This window comes from Mobula birostris, unplaced genomic scaffold (assembly GCF_030028105.1).
Source record: "Mobula birostris isolate sMobBir1 unplaced genomic scaffold, sMobBir1.hap1 scaffold_282, whole genome shotgun sequence".
Lineage (NCBI taxonomy): Eukaryota > Metazoa > Chordata > Chondrichthyes > Myliobatiformes > Myliobatidae > Mobula > Mobula birostris.
This window is the reverse complement of record NW_027275875.1, coordinates 494,706-512,450: the sequence shown is the minus strand read 5'-3', so window position 1 is coordinate 512,450 and position 17,745 is coordinate 494,706. Positions and strand designations below refer to the sequence as shown.

Sequence of the window (17,745 nt, the reverse complement as noted above, 5' to 3'; positions counted from 1 at the left end):
TCGGGGTGAAGGGGAGGGGATGGGGAGAGGGGGGTTAGGGGTGAAGGGAGGGGATGGGGAGAAGGGGTCAGGGTGAAGGGAGGTGATGGGGAGAAGGGGTCGCGGTGAAGGGGAGGGGATGAGGAAAGGGGTCGGGGTTGAAGGGGGAGGAGATGGGGAGAGGGGTCGGGGGTGAAGGGGAGGGGATGGGGAGAGGGAGTCGGGGTGAAGGGGAGGGGATGGGGAGAGTGGTTGGAGGGGATGGGGAGAGGGGGGTCGGGGGTGAAGGGAGGTGATGGGGAGAAGGGGTCGGGGTGAAGGGGAGGGGATGAGGAAAGGGGTCGGGGTTGAAGGGGGGAGGAGATGAGGAGAGGGGCGGGGGTGAAGGGGAGGGGATGGGGAGAGGGAGTCGGGGTGAAGGGGAGGGGATGGGGAGAGTGGTTGGAGGGGATGGGGAGAGGGGGTCAGGGGTGAAGGGAGGGGATGGGGAGAGGGAATCGGGGTGAAGGAGAGGGGATGGGGAGAGTGGTCGGGGAGAGTGGTCAGAGGGGATGGGGAGGGGGTGTCGGGGGTGAAGGGAGGGGATGGGGAGAGGGGGGGGTCGGGGGTGAAGGGAGGGGATGAGGAATGGGGTCAGGGGTGATGGGAAGGGGTAGGGGAGAGTGGTTGGGGTAAAGGGGAAGAAGGAGAGTGGGTCGGAGGGGTGAAGTGGGAGAGGGGTTGGTGGGTGAAGGGGAGGGGGAAGTGGAGAGATGGGCCAAGGGGAGGGGGAGAGGTGAGAGGGTGGGGAATAGGGGAGGGAAGTGGAGATGAATTTGTGGGAGGGTATTAGGGATGGCTGGGGTACAAGATGGTGGCAGGTCACCACCAGATCTGACTGCCCTTTGGTGCCCCCAGGGGAGACTGGCGGTGAGGTCAGACCCTGGCAGCCGGTGACTGGGCCTGGGACCGGCCGGGCCCTGTGGGAGAGTGGAGGATGTGCCCTGCGGCTGGGAGGCTGAGAACGGTGCTGCTGCTGGTGGTGTTGGTGCTGCAGTACAGGCAGGGCCAGGCTGGGGACTGCAAGGGCCAGCGGTATCTCTTACAGCGGCCTGGCCTGGTGTCGGACGGCAGCGGCAACTACTCTGTCAATGGCAACTGCGAGTGGCTGATCGTGGGTGAGCTCCTGGGGGCGGGGGCGGGGGGGGGGGGAGTAAGGTGACGGTGTGAGTGGGCAGGAGTCACCAAAGAGTGGGAAGGGAGGAGACCCCAGGAGGGGGAGAGGAGATGAGATGGGGGGGTGGGTGATGCTGAAACACAGGGGAAAGGAGTGGAACGGTGCTCTGTGGAGACCTCGAGTGACGGAGGGGTTGGTTTTGGATGGGGGACATAGACACCACTGCGTGTGCGGGTGGGAGTGAGGAGGGGAATCCAGGTAGTGAGTGGGTTGGAGGAGAACAGACCCTGGGGTGGTGAGGGGTTTACGAGAACGAGGGGGAGAGGATGCAGACTGCGAGGTGGGTTGCGGGGGGAGGACAATGACTGTGGGACTGTGTACTCTGTGTCGGTAGGCAGTGACCCGTCCCCTGTGCTACAGCCCCTGACAGTAGGTTCCGCATCGTGCTGACCTTCACGTCTCTGGACACCGAGTGCACCTATGACTACCTCTTTGTCTACGATGGCGAGTCCTACGGCAGCCCCCTCCTCGCCAGCCTCAGCGGGAACACGCTTCCTGAGCCCATCGAAGCTCGTTCGGGGAAGGTCAGTGTCTCCGGTGGGGGGGTGGCAGGGATTGCGCCCGACCGTGTGAGGGCTGTGGCTTTGGTGTCTGCGCGTGCCGCAGTGACTGGCGTTGTGAGGGTGATTGGGCTGCAAGTGTGCTGGGGCGGTGGGCTGTGAAGGGGGTCTGAGTGTGCAAGGTTAGGAGGCGTTGGCTACAATGGTGGCAACATGTGTTGGATCGGGGTGTAGAGAGACTGGGAATATGAGGGCAGTGACTGCGAGTTGGAGTGTTTTATCAAACTCCTCCTGGTCTTAAACAGAAACTCACTCTGTGGAAAAAGTCTTACGTTGTTAGAAGCTTTGACTGTTGTCACATTTTGTTCTGCTTCCCTCTTTGGCTCCTGGCGCCTCGCTTGTTTCAGTTCCTGTGTTTCCCCCTTAGTTACGTCGGTTACCAGATGTTCTTCAATGTTACTTGACCTTTGCTTCCTTTCTGCCTCAGCTACATTTGTCATAGTGCTGGCAGTTACAACTCTTTAGCCTTTTTTTTAGTCCCTATGTGTACTCGTGCCGTTGATGTGAGGGACATGAGTTTTGCCACTGTTCCTGATTAAGCCTTTCTAGAGTCTTGTCTGGTACACTCGATGGTTTTCAACTGTTCTTTGGTTGCTGCTTCCTGAAAGTGCTCAGATTTGTGTCCTCCAAGTCACAGACATCTGATCCTCTTCAGAGTCCGGGGTGGGTCACTTCTGCTGTGGATTTTGTACGCCACAGTGCAACATTGAGGCTGTCCCCTACAAACTCCCGACTTACGAACACCTCTGCAAGTGAATAAATTTTCAGAACATTAAATTCAAAGGTTCAACGTATATTTCTACACAGTTGTGTTCCTACAAATGGCTAAACTAGATTTGCCCGACCCTCTGCCTGTTTCCCCTGTCCCCGCCCACTTTTATTAATTGTTCTTCCATGTCAGTCTAGGATGCTTTTCGAGCTGTTCATTGTGAAGGTTTGGATATAACAGTATTTGATTTTTGTATGTTTTCAACTTAATGGGCAAAATTGATTTAGCGTCATTTGTAAGGTTGTTGCTGGGGTTTGGAAGTATTTCTCAGACCTGACTGTATGCCTCGGAATTCAAGCAGAGCGAGGAGGGGTGGATCGTTTACCTCCTCAATGCTCCTCAGCAGCCACACTGGGTCAAAGGTTCATTTTGTTATCAACGTCTGTAAACAGAATGCAACTCTTGAGATTTGTCTTCTCCAGAGAGCCATGTGCAAGACATTGAAAGAAAAGACATCAAACCCCGCCCCCCCCACAGGCAAAGGAAACCCCCCCCAACCCCTCCCTCGCACAAAAACTAACAGATCGCCCACCTGGACACGGCAGCTAAAACATCAAATCCCTAAGCTCCAAAAAAATGGCTAAACTAGATTTGCCCGACCCTCTGCCTGTTTCCCCTGTCCCCGCCCACTTTTATTAATTGTTCTTCCATGTCAGTCTAGGATGCTTTTCGAGCTGTTCATTGTGAAGGTTTGGATATAACAGTATTTGATTTTTTGTATGTTTTCAACTTAATGGGCAAAATTGATTTAGCGTCATTTGTAACCCCCAACCTCTTGTACGCAAAAATCCAACAGCCAGAGCCACTGTTTTACCTCAGTGCCACTTTCCAACACTAATTCCCTTTAGACCTCCAATAGTCAGAGTCGTAAAGACAGACAAAATGGAAAAAGGCCCTTCGGGGATTTCTTTCGGGGATTTTTTTGTTTATATTTTTTATTTTTTTTTATGATTAATTTCATTATGAGTTTGGAAGTCTATTATTTCTATGTTACTTAAAATCCTTTTTGTATATGCTGATTAAGATTATTCCACTCTCTTTGTACCAACTTTGTTATTGAGTTTATAATTTTGAAAATTATTAAAAAGATTTAAAAAGAAAGAAAGAAATCTGTTAGTGGAGGAGGTAGAAAATGTTCCTAAATCATTGTGGCTTTTCAGTCTCCTATACCACCTTCTGATCTGGCCACATATCCAAATATCCACCACCCTTTATGTGAAGAAACCAAAGTTATACTGGGAATCTAGATCCATAATTTTCTGAACGTGGCATCACAGGTATGTAGATACAATGCTATAAAAAGCATTCACTCCCCTTGGAAGTTCTCATGTTTTATTGTTTTACAACAATGTAACAGTGGTTTTAATTTGGCTTTTTTGGACGCTGATTAACAGAAAAAAGACTCTTTCGTGTCAAAGTGAAAATAGATCTCTACAAAGTCATCTAAATTAATTACAAATATTAAAATATCAAATGAGCACACATCTACATGAAACATTGCTGTAGAAAAGCAACATTCATCACCAGAGATCCTCGCCACCCAGGCCACGCTCGTTTCTCGCTGCTGCCATCAGGTAGAAGGTACACGAGCCTTAGGACTCTCACCACCAGGTTGAAGAACAGTTACTACCCCTCAACCATCAGGCTCTTGAACAAGAGGGAATAACTACACTCAAGGGCCCTTTTATCCTCTTATTTTATTCTCATTATTTATTGCTATTTATTTATTAATTGCATTTGCGCAATTTGTTGACAGTTTACAGATCCTGTTTACAGTTACTGTTCTATAGATTTGCTAAGTATGCCTGCAGAAAAAGAATCTCAGGATTGTATGTGGTGACATATGTACTCTGTTAATAAATTTTACTTTGAACTTTGAGCATTTCAGGATGTATATTGTATACATTTCTCTGACATTAAATTTGACCTTTGGACCATTGAATTTTGATTTCGGGGAATCTGAGGGGCATCTTCACTCAAGGGTGGTGGAAGCGTGGAACAAGGTGCCTGTGAGGTGGTAGATGCAGGTTCAATTGTAATATTTAAGAGATGTTTTAGTAGGCATATGGTTGGGAGAGGTTTGGAGGGATAGGGTCCGGGTGCAGGTAGTTGGGACAAGGCAGAAGACCAGGTGGGATGGGCTGGATGGGTTGAAGGCTGTCGTGCTCAGTGACTCCAGTAATCTATTGGTTTTCCTACCTAATCTCCCATTTTTTGCATTTCCAGTCACTCCTTAACTCATTTTATTTAAGTTAAAGACCGGTTCCCACTGAGTTGAACTGTGCTCGGAGTTCTAGCAGGTGGTAATCCTTGTTCCCCTTGCGCAGAAATTGTTAATTGAAAATCCCATTGCATCTGAGAAGGTGCGTGGAGGTTCCTGGTCATTGCTGCATTACCTGTTCCCTTCTTGGGTGTTGGATGGTAGGTTTCTTAGACTGCTGGACTTTATTTCTCTTTATACCCCCGCAAGCTTCTAATTCAATCTTACGGTGTTAATAAGCAGGACCGGGTGAGTTTCGTGGGAGTGAGGGAACTGGGTTCCTGGGGTGTGGGTGCAGCTGTGCTGAGGGAAGTGGGGTTCCTTCACCCGGTGAGCCAGAGGGACTACAGAGCATTTGGATGATCGGAGTTTGACTGTAACGTCCTCTCTGTTACACTCAGAGTTCGAGAGTGCAATGAGTATTACAGAATGATACTAGCACTGTTGGTGTAGAATCGATTCAAAGTTTATTGAGTGACGAGTTAAGTATAATATTCATCTAGATAGATGTGCACAGCTAGGGCTCCGTATGCATCGGCACATCTGTCCTTTTGTCTGGTCCACAGCCCAGAGGTGAAGTCCGAACAGTCTCCCTCCCCACTCCTCACTCAGGGGGTTGGGGGTGGGGGGTATTCATACCCTGTGGTTATGTGGTTACATGTTGAAAGTTGCATACCTGGTGCTCCGTCTGCAGATAGTTTTTGGTCACCGTGGCACCCTATGGGTCTGTCCCAGCTATGCACACGGCAGTCTATTTGAAATCTATATACTCTTCCTAAAACCTGCTGTGCAGCTGTCTTGTTCTCTCCCTCTGGTTGCCTGTGTGCTCAATCCATTCCTCAAATCCTCGCCCCCCCCCACCTCGTCATAATGACCGCTTGTCCCCCTGCAGAGTTCAAACCCCCCCCCCCCACCAGTACCCATTTTGGGGAATTGACATAACCCACTCCACCGAATCTCCAACTGAATTATCTCTAACATCTATTACTGAATCCCCACTGAGCGCTGAAATGTTCTGGTGGAACGGGTGGTGGAGCAGCCCTTCTCCTTTTCTCCCCCCCCCCCCCCCCCACCGGTCTTAGCGACACTTTTACTTTCCCCCCACACTCTATGGGAAATGCAGGTGCATGCCAGGTGACCCCAGGTGAAGGCGGGTGGCCTGTGGCAGGCTCTGGGGTCGTGGTTCTGACCCCTTGCTCTCCTCCTCACCCCCCCCTTCTTGTCGCTCCCTGCAGATGTTGCTCCACCTCTTCAGTGATGCCAACTACAACCTTGAGGGCTTCAACGCCAGCTACATCTTCACGCTGTGCCCGATGGGTTGCTCGGGGCACGGGCAGTGCGAGGTCAGTGGCACGTGTGCCTGTCACCCAGGCTGGGGCGGCGCGGACTGCAGCGTCCAGGACTGCATCGAACACTGCGGGCGGCATGGTTACTGTGTCACGGTGAGTCCCTGCCATTGGAGTCAGTTTCATTATCAGCGGCGTATGTCATCTAATTTGTTATTTTGTGGCAGCAGAACAATGCAATACATAAAGCAATACTCTGCACCGTATATCTGTTGAAATTTGCTAGAGTACTGTACCAGATCTCCTCAGCCACCGAGTGAAGTGAGGTCACTGGGGCAGGTCGCCTTCCTGTGTGGCGGGCTGGCAGACAGAGCCTCTCGTCAGCGGCAGAGCCTTCTGCCCCAGTGTTCCTCCACCAGAGGTGTGCTGGGTCTACTGGGGGAGCTGGGTGCAGGGAGATTTACAGTGGAGAAGGACGGCGGGGGCTGGTGGAAGATGAGGCGTCCAGCTGCGTAAAAGGTGGGGAGGATTACTGTGGTAACACTGGTGGGGCTGCAGGTATGAAATGTGTCTAGCAGTGTAAAGGATGGTGGAAGGTTTGCTGCAGGGGCTGGTGGGGTGCTGGTATGAGATGTGGCATTCAGCAGTATAGAGAGTGGGAGGTTTACTGTGGTAAGGTTGTGCTGAGGGGGCAGGGGAAGGTGTGGCATCCACTAGTGTAAAGAGTGGTGGGGCCTGAACCTACAGGCAGATGATGTGGGCACTTAGAACATAGAACAGTACAGCACAGTATAGGCCTTTCGGCCCATTATAGGTCAGCACAACATATAAACCTACTCAATAACTGAGCTAAACCGCCTCTCTAACACAGGCCAAGTGCCATTATCTTTTCTTTCCTCTATGTACCTGTTTAAGTCTCTTAGAAGTCCCCAATGTATTTCCTTCTGCCACTTACCCCAGCAGTACATTTCCAGACACTTACCACTTTGTGTGTGTGTGTGCGTGTGTGTGTGTGTGTGTGTGTATGTATGTACTTTTACGCCTCGATCAAGTTGCCTCTCTCCTCCTTCGCTTCAAAGAGAAAAGCCTAGCTCGCTCAGCCTTTCCTTGTTTGAACTGGAACTGGTCTGTTCAATTATGGGAGGCAGGGTTTAAGGGTCGGCACAATATTGTGGGCCGAAGGGCCTGTACTGTTCTATGTTCTGTGGTCTGGGCTGATGCATTGGATTCTAGTTGTACACAGCACACTGTACCGATTACCCATCTACACTAATCTTAAATGATCATTGGGGTACTTTGACAGTTGGTGTGTCCATCAACTCCTCAGGTATTATGTTCCAGATTCCAACTCTTCCACCTGCCCATGTGGAAAAGTTCTTCCCCATATTCCGACAAGACCTCTTGTCCTTTGATGTGAACTCTTCCCCTTGGCAGAGGAGTCTCTCACTAAGGTATCAGTGCTTGGGTTCCTTGTCAGTTCTGGGGAGAATAGACCCAGTCCTCTCTGGTCTCCCCTAACTGAAACCCTCCATTCCAGGCAATCTCCCACGTGTCCTCTCCACTACAGTCAAGTCCTTCCTGTGGTGTTGTAGGTGACCAGAACAGCACACGGTACTCCAGCTGACTGGTTCTACACACTTGTATCATATCCCTGCTCTTGTGTTCTGTGCCCTGGCTAATCAAGTCAAGTCAACTCTCTTTTTATTGTCATTTCAACCATAACTGCTGGTACAGTACACAGTAAAAACAAGACAATGTTTTTCAGGACCATGGTGCTACATGAAACAATACAAAAACTACACTGAACTACGTAAAGCAACACAAAAACTACACTAGACTACAGACCTATACAGAATTGCATAAAGTGCAGGCATTAAAATAAATAATAAACAAGACAACAGGCACAGTAGAGGGCAGTAGGTTGGTGTCAGTCCAGGCTCTGGGTATTGAGGAGTCTGATGGCTTGGGGCAAGAAACTGTTACATAGTCTGGTTGTAAGAGCCTGAATGCTTCAGTGCCTTTTGCTGGATGGCAGGAGGGAGAAGAGATTGTATGAGGGGTGCGTGGAAGACAAAGTGAAGACGAAACCCTAGCCACACTGTCTCTTTGCTACCACCTTCAAGGTTCCTTGACTTTACAGACCAGGGTCCCTCTGTTCCTCTGTATTCCTCAGGTCCTACCAGCCGCTCTAGTCCTCCAAAGGCAATAACAGAATTAACAGAATTATATTCCACCTTCCATTTCCCCACTCATTTTACCAATTGATCAGTATTCTTTAGTGGTCCAAGATTCACCATCCACAAAAGTGATCTTTCTGCAGCCACGTGGAGGGTGTGTATAAACAGCAATAAGAGTTCCAGCCACTTTCTTCACAAAACAAGCCTCATCAGTGACCTCTGCTCCTACCACCAGGTGAATTTCCCACTCACTTCCTCAAGCATCACTAGGTCCTACTGGTAAACTGGACGAGGTCTGGTATTGGAAGGGAATGGGATCATAAAATGTCCTTGGATTCACGTAGAGAGTGAGAATGCAAAGAAATGAGGCAGGTTTCTCACATTCATTGATGTGCTTGATTTGGGACTGACACAACTGTAGTGAGGGGGATTCATCTGGGAACGACACTGGGCTGTGGTGCTGGGATTAGTTTGAGATTGACACTGGGCTGTGGTGTTGGGATTGACACTGGGCTGTGGTGTTGGGCTTAGTTTGGGAATGACACAGGGCTGCGGTGTTGGGATTGACACTGGGCTGTGGTGTGGGAATAGTTTGGGACTGACACTGGGCTCTGGCGTTGGGATTAGTTTGGGATTGACACTGGGCTGTGGTGTTGGGATTAGTTTGGGATTGACACAGGGCTGTAGTGTTGGGATTAGTTTGGGATTGACAGTGGGCTGTGGTGTTGGGATTAGTTTGGGAACGACACAGGGCTGTGATGTTGGGATGTTGGATTGCGTCGCCTCTGATCTGGGCCGACAATTATGTGTCTGGCGGCAGCTAATTAATTAGCATGTTTATTTCGGCTTTTTTCTTAAAGACGTGCTGTGTGCCTCCCGGCTACTGTTGCATTCTCCGCAAATCAGGATCTGTCTGCGGCCTGGCTGATGGGGTAGTGGGACACTGGGGTGTCATCTCATCGTCTGTTTCCATTAGAGCAGGCAGCTCATCTTCTACTATCTCTGCCCGCCTTAATGTCGAAGGTCGAGGTTCGTCGTCTGCTGTGGCTGATGTGGAAGGCTTGCTTGACTGCTGAGCCTCGCGCATTTTTCTATCATACAGTTCTTTGTAAGCACGCAAACCATCCTGCAAATATCCCCTAAACTGATGTACCCTTTCAAAATTAAAGTCGTACTTTATGATTACTCATTCGGTTTCGATTGTTATCCTTTCCTCTTCCAATTGCATCAGCTCTTCATCTATCAGTTCTTGGTCATGGGATGCCAAAACCTCTTCAACATCATCTTCGTCAACTTCCACAAGCCAAACTCACTTTGTCCTTACTTCGTTCACCACGATCAAAACGCTTAATTATGTCTAGTTTTACGCCAAGTGTAACACCCTTACGAACTCTTTCAGGCTTTTCCAATACCATCGAACTCATCTTGTAAACAGCTGCTCACAGGCACGTGTTTAAGCAATGCCGGTGAGAATCCGGGGGAGAGCGGCTGCTTGGGGCGCGTGCTGCCTTTTATCGCGTGCTGCTTTTTCCGCGTGCTGCAAACAGGGAACTTATGTAGGTCTTTCGTAACAGTGAGGTTTCGTAAAGCGAACGTTCGAAAAGCGGGGGACACCTGTATATTGATGTTATAAAGAAGGCAAGACAGCAGCTATACTTCATTAGTTTGAAGAGATTTGGCATGTCAACAGATGCACTCAAAAACTTATATAGATGTACTGTGGAGAGCATTCTGACAGGCTGCATCACTGTCTGGTATGGGGGCAGTGGTGGCTGCTGCACAGGACCGAAAGAAGCTGCAGGGGGTTGTAAATCTAGTCAGCTCCATCTTGGGTACTAGCCTACAAAGTACCCAGGACATCTTCAGGGGAGCAGTGTCTCAGAAAGGCAGTGTCCATTATTAAGGACCCCCATCACCCAGGGCATGCCCTTTTCTCACTGTTACCATCAGGTAGGAGGTACAGAAGCCTGAAGGCACACACTCAGTGTTTCAGGAACAGCTTCTTCCCCTCTGCCATCCGATTCCTAAATGGACATTGAACCCTTGGACACTACCTGACTTTTTTAAATATACAGTATTTCTGTTTTTTGCATGTTTTTTTTAAAGCTGTTCAATATACATATACTGTAATTAATTTCAGAATCAGATTTATCACTGGCATGTGACGTGAAATTTGTTAACTTAGCAGCAGCAGTTCAATACAATACATAACCTAGCAGAGAGAGAAAAAAATAATAAGAATAAATAAAATAAAACAATAATAAACAAGTAAATCAATTATGTATATTGAATAGATTTTTAAAAATGAGCAAAATCAGTAATACTGTATACTTAAAAAAAAAGTGAGGTTGTGTCCAAAGCTTCAATGTCCATTCAGGAATCGGATGTCAGGGTGTCTGACCCTCCACCGGAGGAGCTGCAAAGTTCGATGGCCACAGGCAGAAACAACCTCCCATGACGCCCAGCGTTGTATCTCGGTGGAATATGGCCGGAGTCCAACAGGAAGAAGTTCAATCTCCGGTCTACAAACACTTCCCTCGATCGTAATATGACCAGGACTGCACCATCTGTTGTTAACCAGAACAACAAGCCCCCCTCCTTTACGCTTACCGCTCTCATGAGGGGTGTGTGGGGTCCTTTATAATGCTGTTTGCTTTACGGATGCAGCGTGTGGTGTAAATGTCCGTGATGGCGGGAAGAGAGACCCCGATGATCTTCTGAGCTGACCTCACTATCCGCTGCAGGGACTTGCGATCCGAGGTGGTGCAATTTCCAAACCAGGCCGTGATGCAGCTGCTCAGGATGCTCTCAATACACCTCTGTAGAATGTGGGGACTGACACAGGACTGTGGTGATGGGATTAATTTGGGACTGACACGGCTGTGGTGTTGGAATGAGTTTGGGACTAACTGCAGGACTGTGGTGTTGGGATTAGTTTGGGATTGACACAGGGCTATGGTGTTGGGATTAGTTTGGGACCGACCCTGGACTGTGGTGTTAAGATTAGTTTGGGAACGATACAGGGTTGTGGTGATGGGATTAATTTGGGACTGACACGGCTGTGGTGCTGGAATGAGTTTGGGACTGACACAGGGCTGTGGTGATGGGATTAGTTTGTGTGAACTGTTAATGTGTAACATGATTTTTTTTTTCTCTGGTTGATTAAAGGGTCAGCACTGCCATTGCCAACCAGGCTTCATCGGTCACAGCTGTGACCTGTCACTGAATGACAACCAGAGTGCAGGCAGTTGGTACAACATCAGCAGGTCTGACCCGGAATTCATGGGACGCACGGCTGCCGCTGGTACCTTCCTCAACACCACCAACTCCTTCTACCTATTTGGTGGTATGCTCTCTTGTACATCTGCCCATTCCTTCCCACAGTCACGCTGTCTGTACTTGGGTCCCACCTGGTTTATTAGCAGATTTATGATGTTCTCCTTTCAGTGTACATCAAACTAAAACATTGCCATTCTTGTCTGGAAGGCACTGCTGGGGAGAGTGTAGAACAGAGGGACTTTGGGTATCGGTACTTGGTTCCCTGAAAGTGGTGTCATAGTTGGAAGAAGCAAGTTGGCAAAGACGGTTTTTGGCATGCTGGCCTTCATTAGTCAGGACATTGAGTACAGAAGTTAGAGTTGTATAGAGCATTGGTGACAACGTTCCAAGATAGCAGCGACTTCAAGCTCTGCACATCAGGCAAACATTCTACAATATAGCCAACAGAAACCTCCGAATTTCAGTATCACAGAACACTGTCGGAGATCGCTATAACACCGGGGCAAGCCTGGACTCCGGCCCCAGCTGGGATATATTGCAATGAGAGGAAGCAGAAGGGTGGTAGGCAAGCCAGGATCCGTGGTAGGCGAGCCAGGATCCATTCTAGGCCAAAAGCTACACCTTCAAACCCCTGTTTCCAAACATCTTCCTTGCAAACGCCCCATCGATTGCTGATGAAATAGCTAAAATCAGGCTGAGATTTACCACACAAAGGAATTTACTCGACTGCTGCATAATGATCTTCACTGAAACTTGGCTGGATCATAATGTACCCAACCTGGCTATTGAGCTAGCAAGCCTCACGGTCTACTGGGCTGACGGCGGGCAAGAATCTGGAAAGAAATCAGGCGCTGGCTTATGCATTCATATTGACGATGCCTGGTGCACAAATTCTGTCATCACTGAGAGTCACTGCTGTACCAGCCTGGAATATCTCATTCTAAAGTGCAGACCTTTCCATCTGCTGAGAGGATTCACAGTTCTCTCACAGTGGTTGTATTCCACCACAAACCGACACTAAGCTAGCTTTCACAACTGTATGATGTTGTTAAGAAGCAACTGCCTGCCCAGCCTGATGGCCAGTGATTTCAATCAAGCCAACCTTAAGACAGTATTCCTCAAATTTTGCTGGAGTGTGAAATGCCCCACAAGGGGTAACTTACACTGGACCAGATTTACACCAATGTTGTGGGTGCATACAGGACTTATCCATGCCCCCATCTGGAGTTGTCTGGCCACCTGTCTTTATTTCTAGCACCAGCCTACAGGCCCAGTGATAAGTAGTAAGATGACCAATTCACAAGTCAGTGAGGGAGCTGACTCACGGCTTCAGGACTGCCTTGAGTGCACAGGTTCAAACAGCTTGCATGTCAAGCAGTGCATGATTTAGAGGCATGTACCACCATGGTCATGGTCTAAATCAAATACTGTGTAGAGTCCACACAGTAAACAATGTCACCAGCAACAAAAACACCCATGTATTCCCGAACTAGAAGCCATGGATGCACAACAAAATCCAGAACCTGCTCCGGGCTTGGGATACTGCTTACAGACCCAGTGACGCTGCAGCACACAGCCAAGACAGGTGCAGCCTTAAAAGGCCCATTAAAGCCGCCAAGTACAGATACAAACAATCGATAGAAACACTTCTCAATAACACCACTAACCCGCGACGGCGTGTGGGAAGGCATCAGGTCCATCACTGACTATAAAGGAAAGATCTCCTGCTCTGAATTAGGAACGCCACGCTAGCTGAGGAGCTAGACAATGTCTTTGCTCGGGTTGGCAGGGACAGCAACGGCCCAGTGATGAAGCCTGGCACTTGAGCAAGACACAGCGCTGACGCTGAGCACACACGAGGTAAGATGTATTCACACAGTGTGGCTGGACCAGACGGCGTGCCTGGGCGGGTCCTCGGGGGCTGCACTGACCAGCTGGCAGAGGTTTTTACTGAAATGTATGACCTCTCCCTGGCCCTTGCTGTGGGCCCCGCAGAGCATCGACTATCATACCAGTCGCAGAGCGGTCACCAGTGAAATGCGTCAATAACAGACTGGTTGCACTCACCCCTATAATCAGCAATTGCCCAGAGAGACTGGTTATGTCCCATGTAATGAACGCCATCCCTGCTACTCTGGACCAGCATCAGTTTACCTTTAAGGCAAACAAATCAACTGAGGACACCGTCTCCGTTGCTCTCCACATTGTACTGGAGCACCAGCAGCATAAGGACGCCTATGCCAAAATGCATTTTATTGAGACGAGAAAATCTGCAGACACTGGAAATCTAAGCGACGCACCCAAAGTGCTAGGGAAACTTCGCAGGCCAGGCAGCACCTATAGAAAAGAGTAGGCAGCCAGACCTGCTCGAAGGGGTTCAGCCCGAAATGTCAACTATACTCTTTTCCATAGATACTGCCTGACCTGCTGAGTTCCTGCAGTATTTTGTGTGGATCACAATAGAAGTGTCCGGTGTAAAACTGAAAATGGAGCTGGATACAGAGTCAGCTTTGCCTATAAATCCAGAGGCTGACCACAGCAGAGTTCATCAGGACCCGTTTTGGTCACCCTGCCACAGGAAAGAAGCTATTAAGCTGGATGGAATGCAGAAGAAATTTACAAGGATGTTGCTGGGAACTGGGGGACAAAGTTGTGGAGAGAGATTGTGCAGGTTGGTACTTCTTTCACTGGGATGTGAGAGAGTGAGTGCAATCTTACTGAGGTGTATCAAGTTATGAGGGGCATGGATAAGGTGAATTTTCAATCTTTTCCCAGGATTAAGGTTAGAGGAGAGAGATTGAATAGAAACCTCAGGGTGGGGGCCAAACTTTTCACCGAGAGAGTGGACTTTATGGGATGAGCTACCTCCATTTTGAGGTAGAAAAACAGCATTTAAAAGGTATTTCGACAAGCAGGAAAGGTTTGCAGAGGTTCCCAACCTTTTTTATGCTATGAACCAATACCAGGAGCCCAGGTCGGGAACCCTTGGGGAACCACTTTAAAGGGATGTGGGCCACATACAAGCAAGTAAGACAGGCTCAGGTAGACATGTCTGCACTGCTGAGATGGGCCGAAGTGCCTGGTTCTGAGCTGTCTGAGCCCATGACCCTCTGACGTGATCTACTGGCCTGTCCTGCAGGACTTGCTGCCCTGAGGGGAGGACCCTCCTCCCACCCCCGTGGGTGAAGACCGCCCAGGTGAATGGGCTAACGCAAGGAACCGTGTCTTCCCCCCACCCCCACAAGTTTGGAGGGATATCGGGTAAATGGGACTGGCTTAGGTAGACGTCTTGGCTGCCATGTGTAGCACAGACTGTTTGCATAACCGCGACTCTTGAGAAAGCATCTCTGACAATCTCTGCAGTTTGGTAATTGGGGCATTGGGGTTTCTCTCCTCCCGCCCCTCACTGCCCAGGCGTGGGGTTGATCTTAGGGTGGCGGGTCAGGACACACAGAAGGGTCCAAGTTTGTTTCTCTTCATTCCATCCACTGTAGGATCCGACCTCAATCAGGTTCTGGGTGACCTGCTTATGTACAACTTCACAAGCAACCAGTGGCAGAGGATTGTTCTGGACCCCTGTCCGGTAAGTCACAGCTCTGCCTCGCATGGAGGGGATTGGTTCATATTAGTTCATTGTCACATACACCAGCGTATCTTATCAGTGTGATCAGCTCCAGGGTATGCTATAAAAACACCGGCAAGTGCAATACAGCAGAATGTTAGGCTACAGTTGTACAATCTGCGATGGTGCAGCAATTTTATAGTTCAGTTTTTGTTCATCTCAAAGAACTTGAGGGGCAAAGTAACTTTATTTTAGAAGTACCTATTTGTTACTATGCACCAGAGGTGCAAGGGGAATGGGAACCAGAGTACCAGAACAGTTGGAGGTGAGGTTGTGGAGACAGATGTTGGTAAGTCCTCAGACAAAGTCAGGAATCAGAAGGTTGAGCATGGTGTGATTAGTGTCCTGAGCTGTGTATGTTTCAATGCAAGAAGTATCGTAGGAAAAGCAGATGAGCTCTGGGCATGGATCAACTTTTGGAATTATGATATTGATATTAATTATGATATTGCACTACCTTCCCATTTTTCTATTTTCTATTTATGATTTATAATTTAAAATTTTAATATTTACTAATTTAAACTATTTTAAATATTTTTAATATTTAATATTTATAATCCAGGGAGTGGGAAGCGCAGAATCAAATATCGCTGTGACGATTGTACATTCTGGTACCAATTGTTTGGCGACAATAAAGTATAAAGTATAGTGAGACTTGGTTGCAGGAGAGACAGGACTGGCAGCTCAATATTCCGGGATTTCGTTGTTTTCAATGTGACAGATCAGGAGGGATTAAAGGAGGAGAGGTGGTATTGTCAGTCAGGGAAAATGTCACGGCAGTGCTCTGTCAGGACAGACTGGAAAACTCGTCTAGTGAGGGTGGAACTGAGAAATAAGGAAGGTATGACCACGTTAATGGGGCTATATTATAGACCACCTAACAGTCCTAGGGGTTTAGAGGAACAAATTTGTTAAAAAAAAATCACAGGCTGTTGCAAGAAATCTAAGTTTGTTACAGTAAGTGATTTTAACTTTCCACGTATTTCCTGGGACTCCCATACTGTAAAAGGACTAGATGGGTGATAGATGTAAAAGTGAAATAGCTACACTGACACATATGTTTTGGTCTTGTTCTATATTGGAACAGTTCTGGAAGTCGGTTTTCTCAACAATTTCTAAAGCATTTAAAATTAATTTACAACCTAATAAATTAACTGTGCTTTTTGGAATAATCCCTCAAAATATTCATGGTATTTCTGTGTCTGACCAACATGTTATTGGATTTGTTACATTGATAGCTAGGAGGGCCATTTTGTTGAAGTGGAAGGATATATCAGCTCCCACTTTGTCACAATGGTTCTCTCAAGTGATACTATGTCTTAGTTTGGAGAAAATTAGAAGTCGAACCTTTGAACCTTTATTTGATTTTGAGAAAAGATGGGGCTCATTTGCCTGTTATTATCATTTGAGTTAATTGATATAATTTTTCCACGATCTAATTGTAAATTTTTTTTAGTACATTTTCTTTTCTTGCTGGTGGTTTGATGTTTATTTTTAGAAGCTTTTTGTTTGACGCATGGCTCCGGGGTTGTACACCTAATGGGTTCTCTTTTTTTTTTCTCACTTTTCTGCTCAGTAGGTTTTTTTTGTTATCACAAAATTTTGTTTTCAATCTTTAAGATCATGGGTTTTTTTTGAGGCAGTGTAAGTGTTGTGACTTCGATGTACTCATGTTATTTTTCCTATATATACAATAAAAAGATTTGAAAAGAAAGAAAGAAGACTAGATGGGACAGAGTTTGTCACATGTGTTCAGGAAAGTTTCCTTCATCAGTACATAGAAGTCCCAACAACAGAGCGGGTGATGCTGGATCTGCTATTGGGGAATGAGACAGGGCAGGTGACAGAAGTTCGTTAGGGGAACACTTTGCATCCGGTGACCACAATGCCATTAGTTTTGAAGTGAATATGCAACCTGGTCCACAGGTTGAGATTTTCAATTGGAGAAAGGCCAATTTTGATGGTGTCAGAATGATCTGGCAAGTGTGGATTGGGACAGGCTGTTTTCCGGCAAAGGTGTACTCGGTAAGTGGGAGGCCTTCATTTTGAGAGTACAAAGCTTGTATGTGCCTGTCAGAATAAAAGGTAAGGTGTAGGGAATCTTGGTTTCGAAGTGATATTGAGGCCCTGGTTAAGAGAAAAAATGAGCTGCATTGCAGGTATAGGCAAGTAGGAGCAAATGAGGTACTTATGGAGTATAAGAAATGTAAGAGAACGTTTAAGAAAAAAATCAGGAGGACTAAAAGAAGGTATGAGGTTTCCCTAGCAGACAAGGTGAAGGAGAATCCTAAGGGATTCTGCAGTTGTGTTAAGAGCAGAAGGATTGCAGGGGACAAAATTGGTCATCTGGAAGACCAGAATGGTAATCCATGTGTAGAACCAAATAGATAGGGGAGATCTTAAATAATTCTTTTGCATCTGTATTTACTGGGGAGATGGACACAGAGTCTACAGAAGTGAGGCAAAGTGGCATCAACTCTGTGGACCCTGTACAATTTACAGAGGAGGAGGTGTTTGCTATTCTGAGGCAAATCAGGATGGATAAATTGCCAGGGCCTGACAAGGTGTTCCCACAGACCCTACGGGAGGCAAGTGCA

General features: G+C 47.7%; 1 protein-coding gene across 1 annotated transcript in view; it reads left to right on the top strand.

Moving 5' to 3' along the window:
* Window positions 1-17,745, top strand: part of megf8 (multiple EGF-like-domains 8) — a 128,517-nt gene that overhangs the window by 2,476 nt on the left and 108,296 nt on the right. The window contains exons 2-6 of the mRNA XM_072250330.1: window positions 877-1,136; window positions 1,556-1,719; window positions 6,020-6,226; window positions 11,416-11,593; window positions 15,021-15,109. Coding sequence (XP_072106431.1) covers window positions 956-1,136; window positions 1,556-1,719; window positions 6,020-6,226; window positions 11,416-11,593; window positions 15,021-15,109 — 819 coding nt within the window. The 5' untranslated portion in view covers window positions 877-955. The remainder of the gene's footprint in view (window positions 1-876; window positions 1,137-1,555; window positions 1,720-6,019; window positions 6,227-11,415; window positions 11,594-15,020; window positions 15,110-17,745) is intronic.